This window comes from Wasmannia auropunctata, unplaced genomic scaffold, assembly GCF_000956235.1.
Source record: "Wasmannia auropunctata unplaced genomic scaffold, wasmannia.A_1.0 LD336101.1, whole genome shotgun sequence".
Classification (NCBI taxonomy): domain Eukaryota; kingdom Metazoa; phylum Arthropoda; class Insecta; order Hymenoptera; family Formicidae; genus Wasmannia; species Wasmannia auropunctata.
In genome coordinates, this window is record NW_012026789.1 from 2525210 (window position 1) to 2546722 (window position 21513).

The window sequence follows — 21513 nt, forward strand, 5'->3', positions numbered from 1 at the left end:
TGCATTATGTAAAACGCACAGGCTACGTTTTACCGCAAGATATCTTATCGTCAATGGCTATAAACGCCAGAAAAATATCTCGTAGAAAGAAACGTCTCTCTGCGTAACATTTCGAGGATCTGTCATTTTATTGAAGTAAACGTGTATATTTCGTGGAATTAAAATTCAAGTTTATCGAATAACTTGCAGGAGAGATATTACTTAACTGCTATACGCGTGTGTGCAAAATTACTTATTTAAAACGTGTTGACCTGACGAACGAGCAAATCCTCTTGATGGATTGCGCCACTTCTTTATCCTCGTGGCTCAGGTCCCCGAGGTTCTTGAATTCCGGTCTTAGAAGAACTTGACTTCGTACGCGCTCCAAAGTGATCGACAGAGGCATCGTCAATATCCTCGGCCAGTTCGTTGCCTCGTAATTAACCATAAACTGAAACATACGCGATTTAAATTCGCAACGCGCCTGCTGCCGTTATGAGCACGACGGATTTAGGGCGTACCGAAGCACGTATACGGAAACGTGTATAACTTTTACTTATACTAACTTGATCGAAGCGCGTGTCCTCGATGTGAAACATTATGTGTGTGAGGGGTTTCACGATGGGCGAGACTTCCGGCAGATTGGTCAAATCTACCTGCCTGCTCTCCTCGCCGCGACGCAAGTTACTCAATACCCAGTCGGACGCTCGAACTAGGTACTCGTATGCGATCTGTGGCACACAAAGATCCGTTCACGCATAAACGCCGTTAGATTCCGTTTCTCACGCGACAAATATTAACGAATGACTCCCGATGGCAGTAGCTTTAACTCACTTTCAAGGAACGTCGCCCGATATTCGTGAACAACAATTCGTCCGTGTAAGTCTCGATGACGCAAGTCATGTTCTGTAATTCGCTGTTTCTCGGATTCTGATCTTCTTTTCCGAGACTGTAACAAATTTTCTTTTTTCTTTTTTTTTCATTTAGATGAAATAAAATGGAAAAATATGTAAGATTCAATTGATCGATTGATATTAAATTAGATAAAATGTAATTGAGTTATTCGCACAGCTACGTTTTTAAATTATACATTTTGCAAATTTCATTTTCTAGAAATTTTATTAAATGTTAAGCTTGGAGAAACTGATACTTCGTGATATAATACGAAGCATCTAGATATCTCTTGCAAACGTGAGCTCATGATAACGTCATAAAATTATACGTGACACAATACAACTTTTCTCTCTTCTATTTATCTCTTATATATTTACTCCGAGCACGAGTTATAAATAAATAAACACATTAGAATATAATCCAACGCATTAAACGCTGTAATATAATTTAAATTGTAATACTGTATAATTTATGATAATACGTATTATTACGCATACATTTGAACATGAAATATAATAGCAGATTTTATTTCAAATCGTCTTTTAACATTTCATAATATTTGTTTAAATTAAAAACATGTAATTCTCGGAAACTACTCGACACATTCTTATAATAATACAATAGACAGCATTTTAATCTTCCTAAGAAGCTACAAATTGTACACTTCTTTCATAGCAGCATCTCAAACGGTAATAATACAATTTATAACATCACGGAAGAAAATTGGTTGTTTATAAAAACATCGCTATTATTATTAGCCTGTAACTAAGGATAATTACAAAACAACATTACTCACCTGTCCTTTACAAGAAGCAGGAAGGAGTCTATCTGCGACGTGTGCTTATTGTCCTCGTCGATGCTGCAAATCGCTTCGGCGAGCGCCGTCGCGGCGGTAGATCGGTTATACGGATTGAAGGGGCTCAGCTCGCAGCACGTGTCCTCGGAACCCGGCGTACCATGGACGTCGTTCCTGCCCTTCGTGGACACGTCCAAGAGGGTGGAATACAGTGCGGCACATAATACCTGGAGCAACACGTTGCCGCCGATCGGCCGACAGTGCGCGGGAATGTTGTCGTTCAACGCGAACGCGGCACGTAAAACCGGAGTCGGGGCGGTCACGTACAACTCGGCGAAGCAGCCGATCGCAAGGGACATGGCCTGATATATGCTGGCACCTGTCTGAAGATAATTCTCTAGAGTTTATCGAGTTTATCTAAAACGCTGTAACTCGCATGGCGATATCGAACTTCATAATTTATTTGGCGTCTCTCATGACATCCTGGTGACGTACATACGATCTTAATATTATTTGGAATTTTTTAGCGAACAATTTAGAGTTAAACATCGTTATAAAAAAAAAACACAACAGATATAAAATCCTTCGAACACGTCGAATCACGTTCGGTAAGTAGATTATTGTATAGTAATTACTTTCGCGGCTTCTAAAAGCACTTCAGCCACCGGTTGCATCATGATCTTCAGCGGTTTTACCAGCGCATTCAGCCAAGGTGGTCGCGATTGATTCCAGACCTTTAAAACGATAATTGAGTTATAATTACGCTCATATCAATACATTCAACGCCTTCGCATAGAAGATAAAACGAAATATTTAAAAGTTTGACAAATAAAATTTTTAAACATTGTTGATCTTTTTAAATTATTTATGTTGTTATCAAAAGCTCAAGAACTTTTCCCTTTTTCTATATAAGTAAATCATTTTAGAATGTAGACTATCACGATATTTGCAGTTTTTATATTTTATATATAGCATTATATATATAATATATAAAATAATTTCTGTAATTTTAAAATAAATTAACATAAAAATGCATATCATCATATTAAATCGAGTTATATTACGCAGATTGGATTTTAATGAGAATTGTGTGACACAAATTATACAGAGTGAATACTAAGTAATGAAAAAGATTTTAAGGAATGATTTCTCATACAAATTCGAAAACTTCATATAAACATATGTCCGATACGGTTTAATTTTAAAGATAAAAGTGTCAAAGTTGAAGAAAAAATTTCGGTTTTTTTTTTCCAAAAATTTCGAAAACCGCTCGGGTTATTTTGGTGAAGGTTGTATGTTTTAAGTCTTGGTGTATGTTTTAAGTCTCATCAAATTCAAATGGTTTTTGAAAATTTTTGAAAAAACAAAATTTTTCTTTCAATAGTTGAGCCGTTTCATATGTGCATATGAAGTTTTCATCTTGAATTTGTGAGGAATCACTCCTTAAAATCTTTTATGTTAGTATTCACCCTGTATATATAATAATTTTTGTAATTTTAAAATAAACAAATTAAAATAAAAATGCGAATTATCATCATATTAAATCGATTCATATATATTACGCAAACTGTATTTTAACGAGAACTGAGGTAAATTTATACAATTAATTTTCAAACAACATTACGCAAAACCACACGACCTGCTGTCTGTCCAAATAATTGGACCAGTCCGGATCCTGCTTCAGCGCCGGTATAATTACGTGCTCCGGCTCGTTAACAGTTACCACCAATGCGTGAAATAAGCTGTATAGTGTTAGATCCGAAGTTATTTTAAGCGTTTTATCGCACGCCGATCCGCTGCACAGAAAACCGCTGCAACTTCTTTCGTCTCTCTTCGACTTGTCGGCTGCGTCACTGTCGTCCACGCAGGTAACGCCCACGTTTTGCCGTACCAGAGTCTTCAGCAGCATCCTCGCCACGACGTAATTGCTCATCGATATCACCTGCGGGCAGGGAGAAATTTCATAGGATCTAAAAATGAATAGCTTCGTTAGCAAATCGCATCAGTAATCACCTTCATCAACTGAGGCCAGTTAGGTTGAGGCTGATGCCTCAGAATGTTCAACTCGAGAATGACAGCTTTATCCTCGGGTAAAGTTACAATATCGGCAGGAGAATTAATCGCGTCTAATCCTAATAAATTTGGAGCGCATATCAACAGCCAAGGTGCTGGACCGCGTCGAGGCCGCAATATTGCCAGATTTTCTAATCCGTGTCGGAAGATCTGAATAGCAATTCGTTGTTAAGAATATAGAGGCACTTTCCTTATCGCGCTAAATATATACAAGCGAAATTTTACCAAGTTTCAGAAAATAATTACGCTTTTTTATCTTTTCTTGTACAATTTTATACAATCTTAACCCTTCGGCAAATTCATTGGCGCAATATTGGATCATTGTAAATTTACATTGGAAATATATTATATGCATATTGTGCCAATAAATTTGCCAATATTATGCTACTAGGGAATATAATCGAATACAAGTTAATTTAATTATATAGGGACCGCCCTAGTAGCACAATATTGGCAAATTCATTGGCGCAATATTAGACCAATGTATTTTCAATGTATTTATATTGGTAATACATTTAGTCCAATATTGCGCTAATATAAATTTGCCAATTTTGTGCTACTAGGACGATGGGAATATGTTGAAAGTAAATGGTTATTACTTTGCAACAAATAGACCAAACAAAATAAATAAAATATTATTTTATAGAGGAAATTTGTCAATTTTATTATTGAACATCTGATTTGTTGTGAAATCACCTCCCCTCCCCCACCCCCTGTATAGACCGCGAGCTTCGCATCGGTATTGAAGCGGACGAGAACAATACTCGAACATATCATTCAGATACTGTAAAAGGAAATTGAGACTTTTGTAAATCGGGGCCGACTCGAATGGCGGTACGAATAGTGCAGGACTTCGCCGCGCGAGCGAGATGTGCAATACAGTTTTGCGCGAAACGATCGTCTCGTTACTTCGGCATAGCCAGTCTTTCCAAATTCTCAAAATTTAGTGACACCCGACCGAAGGTGCGTGAAAACTTTTTCACACATATGGTAATAAAGTTGACAAGTTTCCTCTAAAATGGCGTTTTGTTCATTTTGTTCGGTCTATTTATTGCAAAGTAATAACCATTTACTTCCAACATATTCCCATTAGTCACCCTGTAGAATTATTTAATTAACTAATAAAAAAATAAATAGTACGTTTATTTTCCAGCTTGTTAGAAAACGAAATATATTCCGACGCTCGAAATTACCTGATACAATTCTTTGAGAGGAGTGCCTCTGAGCAGCAAGCAGATTAACAGTTCGTTACATTTTGCGTGTACATCTCTTATCGCTGTCGGCAAATTACTCGGACGTGCGCCGATCATCCCGTCGCTGTCGACACACGCGCCCAAAGCGAGATAGCCCGTGCAGCAGAGCACGTTAAAGGCGTCCGACCAAAATTGTTCGGACCGCGCCAGCGTCGGTCGTCCCTGTCGCGCAAATTTTATTTTTCCTTCTTTAATTTCCTATCCCAATTATTCATACAGACAACATCCAAACAAGCGCGCCTCAATAAATCGCACGCGAATGCATAATGTATATGCAAATAAATAGAAACACGGAAAAGAACTGAAACGAACAAAAATCGATTTCACGTTCGGTCGAATGTAAAACTCGCGTTGGTGACCGATTACGATAACAATAATGCATTCGATGGAGATAAAAAGAACACACGAGGTGAATCGGAAGATTAATCGGAGCCAGTCGTGAGATATCTCGTGGCCTTACGTGAATGAATCGCGTAGTTATGATAGACAGGGACTCATTTAGCATCTCTGAAAATACGCGCTGTGCCATCTTAGGCGAGACCGTGTTCCATAAATCTGCCTTAGTACCTGGAAATATTAACATATCGTTTTTGCAGAACGCATCGCGCCCGGGCGTCATAAATCTACCTCCGCGGAATATCAGAAGAAATTACATCGTGAAAAACGAGTCGAGCGTTGGTTTGTGTACCTTGCATATACAGCCACCACATTTGTATAACGTAGGAGCATCGCTCCCTTTCGAAGAACGGCTTGTCGCTGTGCCAGCTGAGAGAGTCCGCCTCATTGAGAATGTACAAGGAAATTAATCGACAATGCAGATCGAGCAGTCTCTCTGCCACAGCTTCGGCCATTTCGTGGAATGCTTTGTGAGACTTATTGATCTTTTCGCTATTAGGAAAGAAAACGTTGATGAGATGCGAACATTCCGTGAACATATATATAAAGATACAAATTATTCGACTTCGAAAACAAGGACTAATTCATATTATAAATTCTAAATATGCGTTAATTCTAAGAATTAAATAACTGAATTAAATGAATTTTTACTGGTATTGCTTTCTGAATACCATAGCTTCAAGATAAAATAAGCTGTACTGTCTGCTGAATAATCATTTATGCTGTAAAATCAATATTTTAATTTTTATATGCGATATCGTATTTTATATTTATAAAACGTGATAGATGATGGAAAGCCATATTGTTGGAAAGCATATAACTGGAAAAACTATCTAAAATCTCTCTTACGCAACTGTTCTTGGAAAAGAGAAAATTTTCAATGTATAAGTTAAGATGAGAAACTATAAAATACATAGAATGAATACAGAACATATTATAGCTTTTATAATATAAAGCACCTTGATTGAGAAGAGATTGTTCCTTTTGCGTGCTGATAGTAACACCACAAACAATTACGTATTAATGCTGCTGCGCCCAAAGTGGCGGTGAGTACAGTGAGATCGGCGTGATCCAAGGATTCCTGGATCAACATGTGCAGATGTTCTAAAAGAATATATTGATATAGTCGAGTTTTTCTAGATGAAAGTTTTTTTCAGGATTCTACTTGTTTCCTCTGAATATTTTCAAGTTTGTAAGTCTAAATAGCTACTGCAAAAAATGATTCAAAACGCAAGCGCAACTTTCTTGCAAAGATGAATAGGTGAAATAGATTTAAAAAAGGCAGAGGTCAATAGCGGATTATTTAATCAACTTAGCATCGAGTTTCTTTAATCCAGCGTCGAATTATGGAAGTACTTCGACGTTAATCTCAAAAGGAATTTTTTAGTGAATTACCGGAGAATAATTTTTCGTCTAATTTATAATAGTTTTCAAAAGTAAATTTTTTTGTTCTTTGATGCTTAATTAGAATGTTAATGTTCGAAATGTTTCTTGCTAAAAGAGTCGTTATTTCTGCAAGGATAAATTGTTACTTTTATGTTCTCTAAAAGCAACGTACGTATAATTCTACATATCAATAAACATATTATTTTACAATATGCATATTAAGTTTTGTATATGTATGTGTTATTAAATTTCAACAATATTTTTTTATGTGTATTGCAAGAAAGTCTTTAAGAAAAATTATTTCAGACAACCTATAATTTGTCAGAATTTAGGACAAAATCCCATTTATAATTTTACGTGTCGTATAAAGTACGAAAAATATTTTTCTTTTAATAATCAGATTATACATGTATTAGTGCGAGCCATTCATAATTCCAAGAATATAATATTTATATTTATGACTAATTAAACTTTAATATAGTTTCTTTTACAGTCTTCTGATCATCTAATGTTTTTTCTCTTATTTTCTTCAGGCATTTGCCTGCCTTCTTCGTGCATCTCCTTTATATCTTCTCCATTAATTATAATTGAACTGAATATATTTATAAAGTCGCAATTAGTGTAACATTTTCTCGTAACTATTCGCGTTTACAATAAAATATATATCAAATAAGCGCGGGCAGAGGAAATTATAAATAGAATTGTGTCCCATTCAAAATACAAATCGTCTGAAACATCCTGACACATATTCTCGATCTAGGAACAAGATAATTCAATTGTTGATGAAAGAACAAACGAAAATCTGTGCTTAGTGAAATAAAATGTAATTAAATGTAAGTAAAATATCAAATTTATAATTAATTGCTCCTCTTCCTTTACGAGAGCGCGTCTTTTTCAATCTTTCTTTGCAACCCTTCCACCTCTTTGTATAATTATTTCGCATATTACATCAACATCCTTTTCTGCCACCAGATCAAAGTGTACCTAGCAGTTGCTCGGCAGTGTCGACAACAAGCAGGATAAAATCGGACGGCTTGATCTGTTTAATGACACCGTCCTCGCTGTCGACGCTGGACGCGCCTCCGTTCCCGGTGGAGCTCAAACCGGAAGCGCGCTTAAAAGCGGCCACGAAGTCCGCTTCCCACCACGTGACGATCTTAATCGCGGCAAACGAGGCGTGCCGTGGAAAATCGAGCTTTCCGCCGCTGATCCGTATGCAGAGGGGCTCCCTCAGAACGGTTTGCATCTCCTGCATCGAAAACCGCGATGTAGGTAACGCGAGTATAAATTTATCTTTTACCACAAATAACAACGCGCGAATTGTACTCGATTTAAACCAAAGCATCCCCGACGCGAACGTCCCCTCGTTACATTTCGATTTAAAACAAACGTCGCGAAATAACGAAACACATGATGACAAATAATTGCTCGATTTGCACGTTGTATCTACGCGTATCCGCGCGCGGCGATTCTCCATTTTCGAGATCACGGCCGATAAATCAATCCTTCCCCGTAATTAAATCACATCGTGCTATGCGGCAAATGGAATAATTTCGAAACGACGGCGCGCTTCCGATACGTTTTAAACGCCATTCGGAAGCTGCGAATATAATCTACGCGCTGAAAGCACCGCAAAGGTATCAAACAGTCGCGAAAACTGTCAACGTGACAAATTCTATTAAATCACTCACTGGCTGACTGCGCGACATAGAAATTGCATTAACGGCAAATGATATATCACACTGCTAATTGCTACCTGGTAATATTGCATGTCCCGTTGTAACAAAATTCTTACGCGATCGACCAAATTCCCATCTTCCATAATCTCCATTTTTGCTCTCTGTCGAATAACACAGAAGACAAATTATATGCTTGGACGGCCCTACTGATTTCATCGGCTCGTTATGCATAATTTTGCATAAAGCAATTTTGTGTAAAGCAAATTCTACGTGTAAGTAAAATTGAAATCAAAAGCAATATTTTGGTGTAACATAGACCTGTCTTGACTATTTGCGTTTTAAACGGTTTGAAATAACAAAAGATGCTTGTCTTATATTTTAAAAATTTCAATAAACTACTAATACGCAACAATTCAATGAAAAATACGAAGAACTTAAACAAATTAAAGTAAATAAATAATAAGATCAAACTTTCAAAATACAAACAAGAGAAATTTGCTTAAAATATATCATTCAAAATTTATTTATCTCATTGTAAATAACAGTCTCATTAAACAAAATCTCGAATTTATTAAACTGCATTAAATTGGAATTAAGCGGAATTGATTAAAATTTTATAAATATGATAGCAATATATGTATTTTATGCTGCGTTTATTAGAAAGATATTTACAAAAGTAAATACAAAACTATCGATTTAAAATTTGAATAATGAGAAAGTTTTTTTTAGAGAAAATATTACAATACGTATAAAACTTATTTAAATTTTAAAGACTAAAAAATTACACTTCTGTATAAATAATGTGTGTCAAGCATATTTTAACATGTTAGTATATAGGATATTTGGCACAGATAGGAGGAAGTTTAAGAAGTAATTTTAGATGATGAAAAATGGAAATCAAGAATAATAAAATTGCAATTAAGGTTTTTTTAATGATAAATGTTTAAATATTTATGTAACAAGTACCTAAAAAACGTGAATATTTGTAATTAAAAAATAAAACCTCCACTGCAATTTTATTATTCTTGATTTCTATTCTGTCCTATTTTATTGTCTAGAAGTATCCCTTAAATTTTCTCTCACCTGTTGCCAAACATCCTATATATAATATATAGGATGTTCTTTCTTTAAGATAACTCATATTTTTCAATATTTCCTAAGTTGTAAAAGTATAATAATAAATAACAATGTACATGTGCCATTACCGAAATTCATTGCTAATGTGGTGCAAATATGCAATATTGTGATTTAACATTAAAATTACTCACGTGAAGTTTCTTTAATGTAATTGCAAATCAGCACTAACATATATATGTATCGTATTCTCTCAGCTTTTTATATTAATTTTATGTACAACTTTTGTCAAACCTTCAATAATGCCTACTAGTCTTTAGTAATAACATCAATCAACTTATAGATTCTCGCGTCATAATTAAATTTCTATTAATATTTTTTCTTACAAGGAGAACTATCTATCACAGCTTGTCTCTACCACTGAAGGAACATTTGTCAAAGCACGCTTCAATTTTTACAATTGCTGGTATCTCATTATTAAGCAGTTCATGTAAGGTTTTGCCATCGTGCTTGTATATCCATTGGCTATTTACAAAATCGTAACGCTTTGGTCCAGACTTCGGAGAGGAGAGCCAAATTTGCTTGTTCGGCGTTTGACGGTTTATAACATAGGTACCATATGGCTCGCCGAATTTTATGGTCAAGACACCGTCCTGCAGCAAAAGTTTCAGACGTGTTATCACACAGATATGCGTAAAACAAGAGTTACAGCATTCCCTCATTAATGTACGTACTCCGTAAGACACATCGGCGTCTGGCAAATGCGTCGCTGCTTCAACCAATTCCTCAAAGTACTCGGTTAACGAGTCCAAAGTTTCGTCACAAACTTTCTCGTATTGCACAGAGCTGAGTTCGCTAAAATCACGCAGATAATAAGCTTTTCTTTACATCAAATGACTGAAATGACACATGCAGATGTTACACATTGTTATAACACATATTATATAAGTTCGAAGTTTCACGAATTACGTAATGATACTTACGTTTCTGTCGAATATCCAGTATCCGTGCTGAAATTTTTTACAGACGATTGCAGGAACGTTCGTGGATTTCTCTTTAGAAAATTTGTTGAATTGTGATTGACATAACCTGCAACGTAGCCGGGCCTGCTCGGTTGCAGAACGGCTCGTTTCTTGATCGAAATTCTACGGAGGAACGGATTGCGAGACAGCCTCGGGATTATGCCAGGTCTCGTCACGACGGTTAACATGATAAACAGTCTCTCTAAGCAGTTTTATCGATTAAACAAGTTCTCTGGTTAGTATATACAGCGGACTGAGCGGACACAGGCACGCGGTACCTCTCGATGTGTGTTTACATCGCTGCGTCGGTAGCGTCACACATCACACGAGGTCACCCGCGGTCACGTGCGCAACAATAAAATTGTTCTTCGTACATATAGGTACCTGTGGCGTTAAAATTTTAGTATTTTAAATGGCATTGTAATAAATATATTATTACAATGGAGAAAAAAGATGAAAAGAAGAAAGGCTCGGCTGGAAAGGACAAAACCGTTATCAATTGCGGCAAATGAAAAGAGTTAGCTAGATATAATTAACAAAAGTTTATTCTTTATAGCTGAACTTTTGTATTCTTCAGCTTCCCTTTCTCCAATTATATATCTGTCTTTCGCGGTCGGTCTTTCCAGAAACTCTTGAAAATATTCTTATTATTAAGATTTATTAACTAATTAATTATTTTCATTAAGGTCTTATAATCATCTTTTCGCGAAACGAGCGTGGGAAGTTATTTTCTCTTTAATAAATTGTTTCGATCATATTTTGGTAAATTAACTTTAATTGCATTTGTATTAAATTTCCATTATTTTCTGACAGAATCTATTTGTAAAATTCATTTTCAGTAAAATTAATTATTTATATTAATTTTAATATTTATATATAAAAGCTTTATGAAAAATTTACAATTTTTTATCACAGATTTATATTACCATATAACTATATTTATATTTAAATATATCGTTTTCATGTATACTGTTGGAATTACGAAAACATTAATTAACATCTAGATTCTAGAAGTATAATAATGGACCGGAGATATTTCTGCTTTTACGCGCGGGTATTTTGGATGACTCGGTAATAACGTCTAACGAGGGAATTCCAAAATGATAAGACGTAATCTGCGTGACCACGACGAACGAGGAAAGCGTAAAGGAAGGGGCAAGAAACTGATGTAGAGGAAACTGCAATGAAACATTGAAAGCGCGATGCGTGGTGTATGTCAATCTTTTTTTTCTGAAGACCGTGCAACCTCGATAAATACTGCGTCTGCAACGTCAAGAATCTGTAATCGCGAACATGCTCTTCTCCCGCGGAGTCGACCGTGCAATAGTCGGACTAATTTTCGCACTAGTATGCGTACTCACGAAGCCAGTGTTTCCCTACGACATACCAGATCCAACTTTCGAGGTGTTGAAGCCGCAAGGTGTTCGAGTCTCTATACCTGGTAGGTTTAACATCGTGATCCACGTAGAGTTCTTCCTCCTCTTAGAAAGTATTGTGACAATCAGAAGTTTTTTCTTCTACAAAGATTAAGTAAAGAAGAATCTCTCCAAAAGATAGTTCTTTCTCTAAAAAACTGTAATAAGATGTAAAAACTGTAAAAAGCTGTAATAAGATGACCTTCTTTAAATTACACAACATTAATAAATGTTTAATTAAATTCCGTTGAAGAAATAATCATTATTGCGTTTACAATGCACAAAGAAGCGTAAGAAATGTATTAAACACTGTATTTTACATATATGAAATATTTAACGTAATTTACATGATATAATAATAAATGATAATAATGATAAAAATTCAATTATTGTTTTAAATTATATAAAAATCTAAATAATATCCTAGCAAAAAATTCATGAAAAACGAATCTGTTTTCGTAATTAAATTCGTAATTGAAAGATATATTAAAATATTTGATTATGATATCTATGTAATATGAATGTGCATCGTAATCGCTGTTAATGTATACTACTGATATCAAAAGATTTGTCACGCAACAGTTAGGTCAAGTCAAATATTTTTTTCAAATATAAAATATCAAATGTGTGTACATTTGTGTTTAATTTGAGAAATGTATATTATTTTTTAACATATACATTTTGTAATTCTGCGTTGCTTGTATATTAAACAATGATATTAATTCTCCAGATAAAATAAGTGTAAATATAAATTTTTCCTATAAAATAAATACTATTAAAGTTATTGACGTTACTATTACTTATTAATTATCATAGCGTTATTGTTATATACATATTAAATTTTTCTATTAAAATTTTATACAAAATCCATAGAAATTGTTTGAATTATATGTAGTTTAATAAGTTTTGTAAATTGAATATCAATTATATAGCTGATCGTTTTTATATAGATAATATATTACTTTTCATTTGTTTCATGTATAACACTTCTAATTATAGATTAATAAAAAAATAACCACATATATAATTACTATATAATTTCTTACATTCATAAAAAAAATGTGAAGAAAGGAAAACTTTAAAAATTTTTCCAAATAATCTATTTTTGAAATTTCCTGGAATGTAAACAAAATATAAGAATCATTCCGAAATGACGACTTTTCTTGGAATATTATCTCATTAATGCCAAACATGTTTTTACTACGCTTTTATCATTATAGTATCGCAAGATTAATGGTTATGTGACCTGAGAAAATTTGAATCACGATTAAATTGTTTTAACTCTTTCAATATATTTTGTGTTCCTCGATATATCTTATATAATATTTCAAGTTTTAATGTAATTATATTTTTAAGGAAACAAATAAAAATAAATTATTGTTACAATAATAAATTATTACAAAAATTTTATAATAATATATACGTATGTACATATAATTATTATATACGTATGTATATATATTAATTTAAAAAATTAAGATTACTTAAAAATATAAATATTAGATGATATAATATATAGCAAATCACACATCTAAATAATGATATTTGAATAGAAGAAATAAAATTTCTTATTTAACGAGAATGTGATTAACAGATGCGCCAGATGTAGTAGTTTTTGGATTCCACGCCAACATCAATAAAGCAATTCGCCCTAATGAACGCGGTCAGATCGCCGGTGCTATCTATTCGGCAAAAAACGGCCGCTGGACTGTTGAGAATTCGGACGCAATTATAAAAATTGGAGATGTACTACATTATTCGACTTATGTGCAAAATGCCGAGAAGGCTCACTGGAAGAACGACCAAAGATGGACATATTCCCGTAAGATTATTTACATAAACACGCAACTTCTCTAAAGACCGATATAAAAATAACGGTACATTGTTATGTACGTAATATTTCAAATTAATACGCGGTCAGGGACGGAGACTTCCTTATGGAGGGTATGAAACTTTCCGCACCCAAAATTCCTGTGGGTGTGAAATTCCACATCCAGAATTCGGGGTATTTAAAAAAATATATTTTTGACAAATTTTAATAAAGCAATGTAAATGTTTAAGAAATTTTGAATGATTTGACAAAAAATGGTATTTAATTAAAGTGCCCATGCTGCACGCTGTGTACATGCTATGTACAACAAAAAAGATAAAATATTTGTATTATTGAAATCATCCCTCCTTTCCCATTTGGAGGTAAGGTACTCCATACTCAGAAAAATCAAAAGTCTCCGTTCCACGCGACGATGGAAGATCAAGCAATTGATAGTCAAGAAGCTATGCTGAGTTTTTCAAAATACGAATTCCAGCCACAGTTCGATTATTATTAGAGGATAATTTTGATTCTTTGAACACATCAGTATGGAAACCCGAGATAAAAATACCATTCGATCCGGTAGGTATTCTGAGTCTATTATTCATTACAAAATTGTTAAAAAATGCAATAATATAGTATAATATATTTATACATTCGTACAAATATATATATAAGGAAGCATATATATATATATATATATATATATGTCCAAATATATGTAATGTGCGCAATGGCGATAGACATATATAATATATATTTCATTTCTTACTCAATAAAGCTGGTTGTGTTGAAATTAGGATTACGAATTCTGCGTATATCACAACCGTAAGAACCATGAAAAACTTGTACAAGTTCGTGGTAGTAATTTGTTCATACGTCCTCTAATGTTGGAAGATTACTACGGCGAGAATGTGACCGCGTATGGAAGATTGCAACTTAACGGGTAAATACGAGCAAATAAAATTTTTACCTGCACTTCCTTTTACCTGTATATAATCTATCTTTTCGTAGATGCACGAGCACGATTAACATCGAATGTATGCGGCAGGCGATGTCCTTCAATATTCTGCCACCCGTTATATCCGCACGTTTTACCACGAATGAACGTTTCGACCTGCGATTTGGAAAGATCGAAATACGAGCGAAGTTTCCCGAGGGCGACTGGCTGTATCCGGGTAATTATGCAATTTTTCTATTGGATGCGAACAAGACATATAACTCTATAAAACCGTATTATGCAATATAAAACACATTGCGTTGAATGTACAATGCATTTAAATTCATTTAAACAAGACCCAAAATATATAAGGCAATTTACATACTTTTTATTCGTAATTAAATGCAAAATACATATTATAAAAATGTCTTATTAATTATACTAAATATAAGTTAGCCATACTCAGTTAGTAATATATATTTTTGCAGCACGTTTTTTACATTTGTGAATAAAAATAGTAAATTGCTTTATTTTTAATTCGAATTAATTTGCATGGTATTGTATGGTTATACAAAAAAATTTTCATTGCTCTCGTCAGTTTTATGCTTTTCTGCAAAAAAATTCAATCAGTTAATTCTCTAACATAAATTTTAACATAAACAATATCTATCAATAGTAAATATTATTTAAACCTAATTTACTTTCTGAGAAAAGTTTGAAATGGAATTTATTGGATCACAATCTATAATACTACTTTTCTTTGAGAAAGATATAAAAGTTGTCAAAAAATTCTTAGAGAAATATATAAGCCATAATTATATGCAGAGAATACTAAATATTAATAGTATATTTAATATGATGTGCTAAAAAAATATCCTGTTTTTTAATTTAAATATTTGAATGGGAGCAAACACAGAATGTAAAACACAGGAGTTCAAAATATATATTGTAATAATTTGATCAGAAATGTGGCTTGAGCCACGTTATCCTACTTACGGTACAAACTACGCCAGCGGCCGCATTCTTCTGGGTCTATCACGCGGCAATGAGAATCTGATGAATGCCACGGACAGTTCGAAGATCTATGACAGTAGAAGATTGGATTTTGGCGTGAGAATAGGCCCATCCCTTAATGAGATCCGAGAAAAACTCGTCACGAAAGTAAACGAATCCGGGCCACGGTGGACGAAAGATTTCCACGTGTACACGACATTCTGGACCAGTGATGGTTTCACGTTTTTGGTCGACGGCGAGACAGTTGGTCGAATAAGTCCTGATGAAAAGGGATGGATGAATAGTCCTTACATAAACAGAAAAGCTGCCCCGTTCGATCAAGAGGTAACAATTCAGTGCACAATTTGTTACTGCAATAAAATAGTTCCATATAATTCTTTGCAGTAAGCATTTCTACAAGAACATTTTTATATCATATTTTCATTATATCAATTTATCTTATATATGCAATTTATACAAATTAATTGACATATATATCAATTAATTCATTAATTTATATAAAAATATATATTTATATATATTAAATATATAAATATATTTATATATTAAATATATAAATATATATAAAAATTGTTTTAAATTAATATTTATAATATTTTTGTATAGTTCTTTATCACTATCGGCGTCGGTGTGGGTGGAGTACGTGTATTTCCAGATGGTATACAAAATAGGTACGGAATGCGAAAACCATGGAGAAACGTGGAGGCTAAGGTATACACTTTAATATTATTTAATTCTTAGCTTAATTTAATTCTTCTTTCGATATTATTTAACTTGATTTAGATATTATTTCATATTAATTAATTAATTATCTATGTAATAATTCTAATATATTTTGATGCTTTAGTTTTTATTCTTAAGATACTCTCTTAAAATCACTATCCGTTCTTTTTTTAACTAGTTACATGAGGTATTGTCTTCGATTGCAGGCAATGTTGAATTTCTGGAACTCTCGGGATCAATGGCTACCAAGTTGGAAAGAAGATGGAAAAGAAAGCACTAAGACTGCTTTTGTGATAGATTACGTCAAAGTGTGGACTCTGAATCAACAAGATTAACATACGTGCATTATTTTTCTTTTTTGTATCATATCTACCATTTTCCTTTTTATCATTCGTATTATTTTTAATGGTAGACCGGATCTTTTATCGCGCAGCAAAATATATGTTCTACGCGTAGGCATTCAATACTGCCGCGAACATGAAGAAGTAAGCCGTCAGCAAAAATCGGCAAATCGTTTACCTTCTGATTCAATAATGGCAGAAGATTACAACGTTGTCCGCAATGTTATTACTTGGAATCCTCACCGAAGCGCATAAAGTCCTTTTTACCTGCATAACGCAATTAGAGTCCTGTAATTGGACCGCTTCTGTTTCTATAAAAGGGTGAACGATGCTCCCGCGAAATCGGTAAGAAATTCAGGGTCGCCCGGAGCTGGTTTTACCTTTAATGATGCCTCCATTAGCCGCTCGGACGATCACCCCCTGATAATATTCCTGCCGATCACTACACGAACATAAAAATTTCTTAAACCAGCGCGAAGTTTACCAAGGGCATGCATTTTCTATGGGAAAAGCAACACAGGATAGATTGGCTACCATTAGTCGTACTCGCTTTAACTAAATTTTGCATTATGCATTATATCACTTTTCTTTTTTTTTCCTAATGCAATAGTTAATTTTCTATTCTTATATTTTCTACGTTATAATCAAATATATATGCTGCAAGATTACATAATAAAAGAATAATCAAATACTTATTTATATTTCAAAGAAATATTACATCATATGGAATGCGGCAACGTGCATAGCTCGCAGCTAAAAATACCGTGCCAAGACTTGATATATTATGGCGAGTGAGTGATGACTGTCAAGGTCATCCCCGTGATCAGACTCGACGTTTACTCGAAGTTTCGCTTTCTATCCTGTCATGGAGCTTTGAAAAAAAATTCGATTTCCAAGACCGCGTGGCAAGGATTTCTGCCCGAAATTGACAGAAGCGCATTTTAAATAATGTACAAAGAAAATCAGACGAAAAAAAAAAAAAAAAGAAAAGTACGTGATTAAAGTACAATGCCGACTTTCGACCTGGACCATCATTCAAACCGGTTTACCTCGGTTAACGTTGTGGAAACAAGAAAAAAGGGTCATCGTGCGGTTTCTTCCGTCTGCTTCGCGGTATCGCGACTGATGCTCCAGCCGGATCCGATTAATTTTAACGTCTACGGTGCGCGCACGTGTGCTACCCTACCGTGGCATAAAATCTCGAAAAAAGTCGAACGACCTCAGTTCGGCTTTGGCGTCTTGTCCGGTCTCGTTTTTGCGGCCTCTTCTAGCGCGCGGCGAAACTTTTTCCTTGCGAACAGTCGATCGATAGCTCCCGCGGTAGCTACCACGATTTCCTCTCCCGCGATCGGCAGACAATTCAAACTGTTCTAACTCCGCAATACACTTTGCTATAAATGTGTGTTAACTCGGTTAACTTTATCTTAACTTAAGCCAATAAGTCAGTAGTAGCCAACAGGTCACTAATTGTGCGGAGACCTCGTGACAGATAATGACACTGAAAAAAGTGACTGTTATTTTAATCGTCTTCGTATGGGCCACTGATTCTCTGGCGGATTATCATCCTCGTTCAAGGCGATCAGGTAAGTGATTTTATAATATAATTTTTACTGTTACACTGCATACTATGCAATCTTAAGATATGGATCTGTAAGAGAATAATATTAATATATCCTTGCCTAGAACTATATAAAATTTTTAAGTATATTCTGAATCAATAGATATTTATTTTTTAATTATATATCAGAATGATCTACATATTCAAAATGCAAAAAATTAAGTCATTTAAAGGACATTTCATAAAAGACGATCAAAATACGAATTTAAAAAATCCTTTTTACAGCGTACACTTTTTAGTTAGCATATGCATATGTGACAGTGATTTATTACCTGTTGAACGTAAGCTTCAACAATACGTACATATATTTAGCGAAGATGTCATTGAGAATGCATGTTTAAGTATTTAAATATAAACAGTTTATCTACAGCATATCAATTTTTTCCATCTCTAAATGTACGTATTCTTGAATAATTAAAAAATTTACTTAAGAGCATAAATTGTCAATATGTGCCGTTGATGAAACCAGCTTTATATAAGAATTATATAAGAATTAGATAATTAAGTATTATACACCTTGTAAACATTTTTTTTCAGGCAACGAATATATACTGCACAGATGTACAGCTACGGCGGAATTAATTAGAAGGCATAGGAATGATGAGGCCGGTGTCAGCTCGCGCAAAGCCGAAGGAAACTTGGCACAATCGCAAACGCAACAAAAAGGTTCTCTGATTGATGCCATTCAATCTGAAACTTCCAAGCAAATTATGAGCGGTGTTTATCGACGTATGACTCATATGAGGAGACGCGGTAGTGGGCACGCACGTCGAATCGCAGGCAAACATTTGGCAGATACACCCCTCAGAACCGTGAACATCGACGTACCGCAAGACAGACCATCGGCCTTCAAGAAGAAGAGTCCGTTACCGGAACTCGCGCGGAATATGTCTGGCAGAAAGATCGATTCGTCGCCACATGTAATAATTATCAAGCCTGTTACTTAACACTTTCCCAATGATATTCAATTTGTGCCGCCGCGGATTCTGATTTTACCGCAAATTAGCGTAACTGTGTAATATGCGACTATTTGTAATAATATTAATGATAGGACATAATTTTGTGGAATAATTTATCGATCTTGTCTTTCTACAAATATCATTAAGAAATGTTACTTTTAATAACTGCGGCTTTTTAAAATAAGATTATTTTTTATCGCATAATTAAATTTTCAAACACTAAAATAAGTATTAAATGTTAAATAAACTTCAAATGTACTTTTTTTGTAGTTTACATCGATAAACTATCTACAACATAAATCACATAAACAATTATTCATAGTTACACATTACAGCTACGGGTTACATATCGCAGCTATACTTTCAGACAACTTCTCCATCTCAACCTGCAAGCAGAAATTCTCAGATAAGTCAAGATGCGAATAATTTCGAGGTTCTTTTTTTTTTTATATTATGAACCCCCTGGACCTTGGTCACTTTCATCGCTACTCCTTCCGGCAAGTTTCTTTGAAGATATTCCAGGAAAGTATCCGCTGTCGAGCCAGTCAATTTCAAGAAGTCCAGATAGCGATAGTAGGTCCTCATCTCGTACTGGACACGGTGCTTTTTATGAACGTGAGCAGATTTTAGCACTGTCCATCGTTCGTGGATAGCTTTATGCGGCGCTGTACTGTAAACACACACAAGTGCCATTTTAACACATAACGTTCGATCAGCCAAATATTAATTGAAATTAAATAACGGAATAGCTACAACTTACTTTCTACCTACGTTGATATTTAAATGACCTGCGGCCATCATCGCGAATTCTCCATAGCTCTTTAACACCGCTTGATCGTTTCCTCTGACCTCGACCTCAATCTTTTTATACAGCTTGTCTGGCGTGCCCTGAAATATGAACAATCTATTTACACACGAGTATATTCGAATAAATGAATAGAAAAATAGCAATAGCTTGTCGCAGACAGAATTTACCATGTTCACTGAAAGCAAGGACTGCCCTGTCGTTGAATCCTGCTGCTGCTGCTCACTCTGCTGTCGGTGCGTCGACGTGAAAAACTTCACGGAGGACACGTCGCTTCGTGGACATTTACGCGCGACAACACCTGGACAGCCTGATTCACGTTGTACGACACCGACGGTGATATTTCTGAGAAGAAGCGGTATCTAACAGAAACATGATACGGTTAACACTTAACCTCAATCGCAACACACATTGGTTTCAGGTTAAAGTTTCCATCAAAAAGTACCTTCGACGGGAACATTTCTTGTCTGGTTATCGACGAACGGAAAATTCCAAATTGCGAGATGATCTCACCAGAAATTTTACGAATTTATTATTCTCGCATTCAACGTAAACATATCCGTTTAGCCGAGCAAAGCATCACGTTGTTGATCTACAACTGAAGCCTAATTTGCCGCATCCAACGATCCTAACCTCACGTTCGCTCGCTGCTGGGCAATTGCATAACTGTTGCCTCTGTTGAACACAGATTGTACATACAACTCAACGTACATACAACCGTAATTAGAATTGTATAATAGCTATGTCGATTGTGACAACACCATGTAATATGTTTAGCAGCAATAATGAAATTTTATTAGCAAAATTTATACATATGTACTTGCGGCATCGGATTAAAATGATTTATGTTTTAATACCCAAATATTGCAATGTTAATTGTTAGATTATATTTGTTAAAGGAAAATTGATATTTATTAAAGTTATAAGACTTTAATAATTTTGATTAAACATTGACATGTCTTTTTTTTTTAATCACAGAATAGTATCACTGAATATGCTACTCTTAAAGTTTACAAATGTATATAGATACATGTGCATAAAACTAAACTTATATATATATATATATATATATAAGTTAGAAAGAGAAAATTATTTAATATATGCATATCCGCAAAGATTATCTAATGACGTAAATTTCTTAGATTCTTCAAAGATTATAAAATATTTAATACAAAACATTATATTATTTTGATCTCTATTCAGTTTATAAGAAACAATATCTGTTATAGAATTTTATTTACTTTGTTTAAAATTGTTACAATTTTTGTTTAAAAAAAATAGACACTGTTATTTATATTTAATTTTTAAATATAATAACAAATACACATACAATTTA

The 21513-nt window shown here is 34.3% G+C and overlaps 5 protein-coding genes across 5 annotated transcripts; 2 read left to right on the forward strand and 3 right to left on the reverse strand.

The window, feature by feature from the left end:
- Positions 1-104: 104 nt before the first annotated feature.
- On the reverse strand, positions 105-9503 carry LOC105459100. The gene is made up of 13 exons (XM_011704814.1): positions 8534-9503; positions 7762-8026; positions 6351-6495; positions 5684-5883; positions 5456-5562; positions 4936-5157; positions 3683-3892; positions 3309-3611; positions 2305-2403; positions 1670-2052; positions 814-928; positions 546-710; positions 105-430 (listed from the first exon to the last, which is right to left on the reverse strand). Exons 1-13 carry the CDS (start codon positions 8606-8608, stop codon positions 233-235), a joined length of 2487 nt encoding a protein of 828 aa, XP_011703116.1. The 5' UTR covers positions 8609-9503; the 3' UTR covers positions 105-232.
- A 147-nt stretch (positions 9504-9650) lies between these two features.
- Positions 9651-10851, reverse strand: LOC105459103 (frataxin homolog, mitochondrial). Its single transcript, XM_011704829.1, has 3 exons — positions 10514-10851; positions 10265-10385; positions 9651-10183 (listed from the first exon to the last, which is right to left on the reverse strand). Exons 1-3 carry the CDS (start codon positions 10738-10740, stop codon positions 9932-9934), a joined length of 600 nt encoding a protein of 199 aa, XP_011703131.1. The 5' UTR covers positions 10741-10851; the 3' UTR covers positions 9651-9931.
- Positions 10852-11724: 873 nt separating this feature from the next.
- LOC105459139 (beta-1,3-glucan-binding protein-like) lies at positions 11725-16808 on the forward strand. Its single transcript, XM_011704918.1, has 8 exons — positions 11725-11993; positions 13562-13789; positions 14274-14359; positions 14578-14723; positions 14792-14955; positions 15682-16055; positions 16338-16442; positions 16661-16808. Exons 1-8 carry the CDS (start codon positions 11846-11848, stop codon positions 16787-16789), a joined length of 1380 nt encoding a protein of 459 aa, XP_011703220.1. The 5' UTR covers positions 11725-11845; the 3' UTR covers positions 16790-16808.
- A 291-nt stretch (positions 16809-17099) lies between these two features.
- LOC105459132 lies at positions 17100-19672 on the forward strand. Its single transcript, XM_011704905.1, has 2 exons — positions 17100-18378; positions 18951-19672. Exons 1-2 carry the CDS (start codon positions 18288-18290, stop codon positions 19358-19360), a joined length of 501 nt encoding a protein of 166 aa, XP_011703207.1. The 5' UTR covers positions 17100-18287; the 3' UTR covers positions 19361-19672.
- LOC105459126 (28S ribosomal protein S10, mitochondrial) lies at positions 19611-20748 on the reverse strand. The gene is made up of 5 exons (XM_011704893.1): positions 20623-20748; positions 20348-20539; positions 20133-20260; positions 19841-20042; positions 19611-19758 (listed from the first exon to the last, which is right to left on the reverse strand). The coding sequence occupies exons 1-5, from the start codon at positions 20635-20637 to the stop codon at positions 19708-19710; spliced, it is 588 nt and encodes a 195-aa protein (XP_011703195.1). The 5' UTR covers positions 20638-20748; the 3' UTR covers positions 19611-19707.
- Between the last annotated feature and the right edge of the window lie 765 nt (positions 20749-21513).

Bases quoted from the DNA above. Each gene is read 5' to 3' on its own strand.
- LOC105459100 (XM_011704814.1), bottom strand. From the start codon at position 8,608: ATGGAGATTATGGAAGATGGGAATTTGGTCGATCGCGTAAGAATTTTG. The intron at 929-1,669 runs GTGAGTAATGTT...AATTTGTTACAG, and splicing joins CTGCTTCTTGTAAAGGACAG to TCTCGGAAAAGAAGATCAGA. The intron at 711-813 runs GTGAGTTAAAGC...TGTGTGCCACAG, and splicing joins TCGGGCGACGTTCCTTGAAA to ATCGCATACGAGTACCTAGT.
- LOC105459103 (XM_011704829.1), bottom strand. From the start codon at position 10,740: ATGTTAACCGTCGTGACGAGACCTGGCATAATCCCGAGGCTGTCTCGC. The intron at 10,386-10,513 runs GTAAGTATCATT...GCGTGATTTTAG, and splicing joins ACTGGATATTCGACAGAAAC to CGAACTCAGCTCTGTGCAAT. The intron at 10,184-10,264 runs GTACGTACATTA...CTTTTGCTGCAG, and splicing joins ACGCCGATGTGTCTTACGGA to GACGGTGTCTTGACCATAAA.
- LOC105459139 (XM_011704918.1), top strand. From the start codon at position 11,846: ATGCTCTTCTCCCGCGGAGTCGACCGTGCAATAGTCGGACTAATTTTC. The intron at 11,994-13,561 runs GTAGGTTTAACA...TGTGATTAACAG, and splicing joins TGTTCGAGTCTCTATACCTG to ATGCGCCAGATGTAGTAGTT. The intron at 16,443-16,660 runs GTATACACTTTA...CTTCGATTGCAG, and splicing joins GGAGAAACGTGGAGGCTAAG to GCAATGTTGAATTTCTGGAA.
- LOC105459132 (XM_011704905.1), top strand. From the start codon at position 18,288: ATGACACTGAAAAAAGTGACTGTTATTTTAATCGTCTTCGTATGGGCC. The intron at 18,379-18,950 runs GTAAGTGATTTT...ATTTTTTTTCAG, and splicing joins TCCTCGTTCAAGGCGATCAG to GCAACGAATATATACTGCAC.
- LOC105459126 (XM_011704893.1), bottom strand. The intron at 20,043-20,132 runs GTAAGTTGTAGC...GTGTGTTTACAG, and splicing joins AATATCAACGTAGGTAGAAA to TACAGCGCCGCATAAAGCTA. The intron at 19,759-19,840 runs GTCCAGGGGGTT...TTCTGCTTGCAG, and splicing joins TAGCGATGAAAGTGACCAAG to GTTGAGATGGAGAAGTTGTC.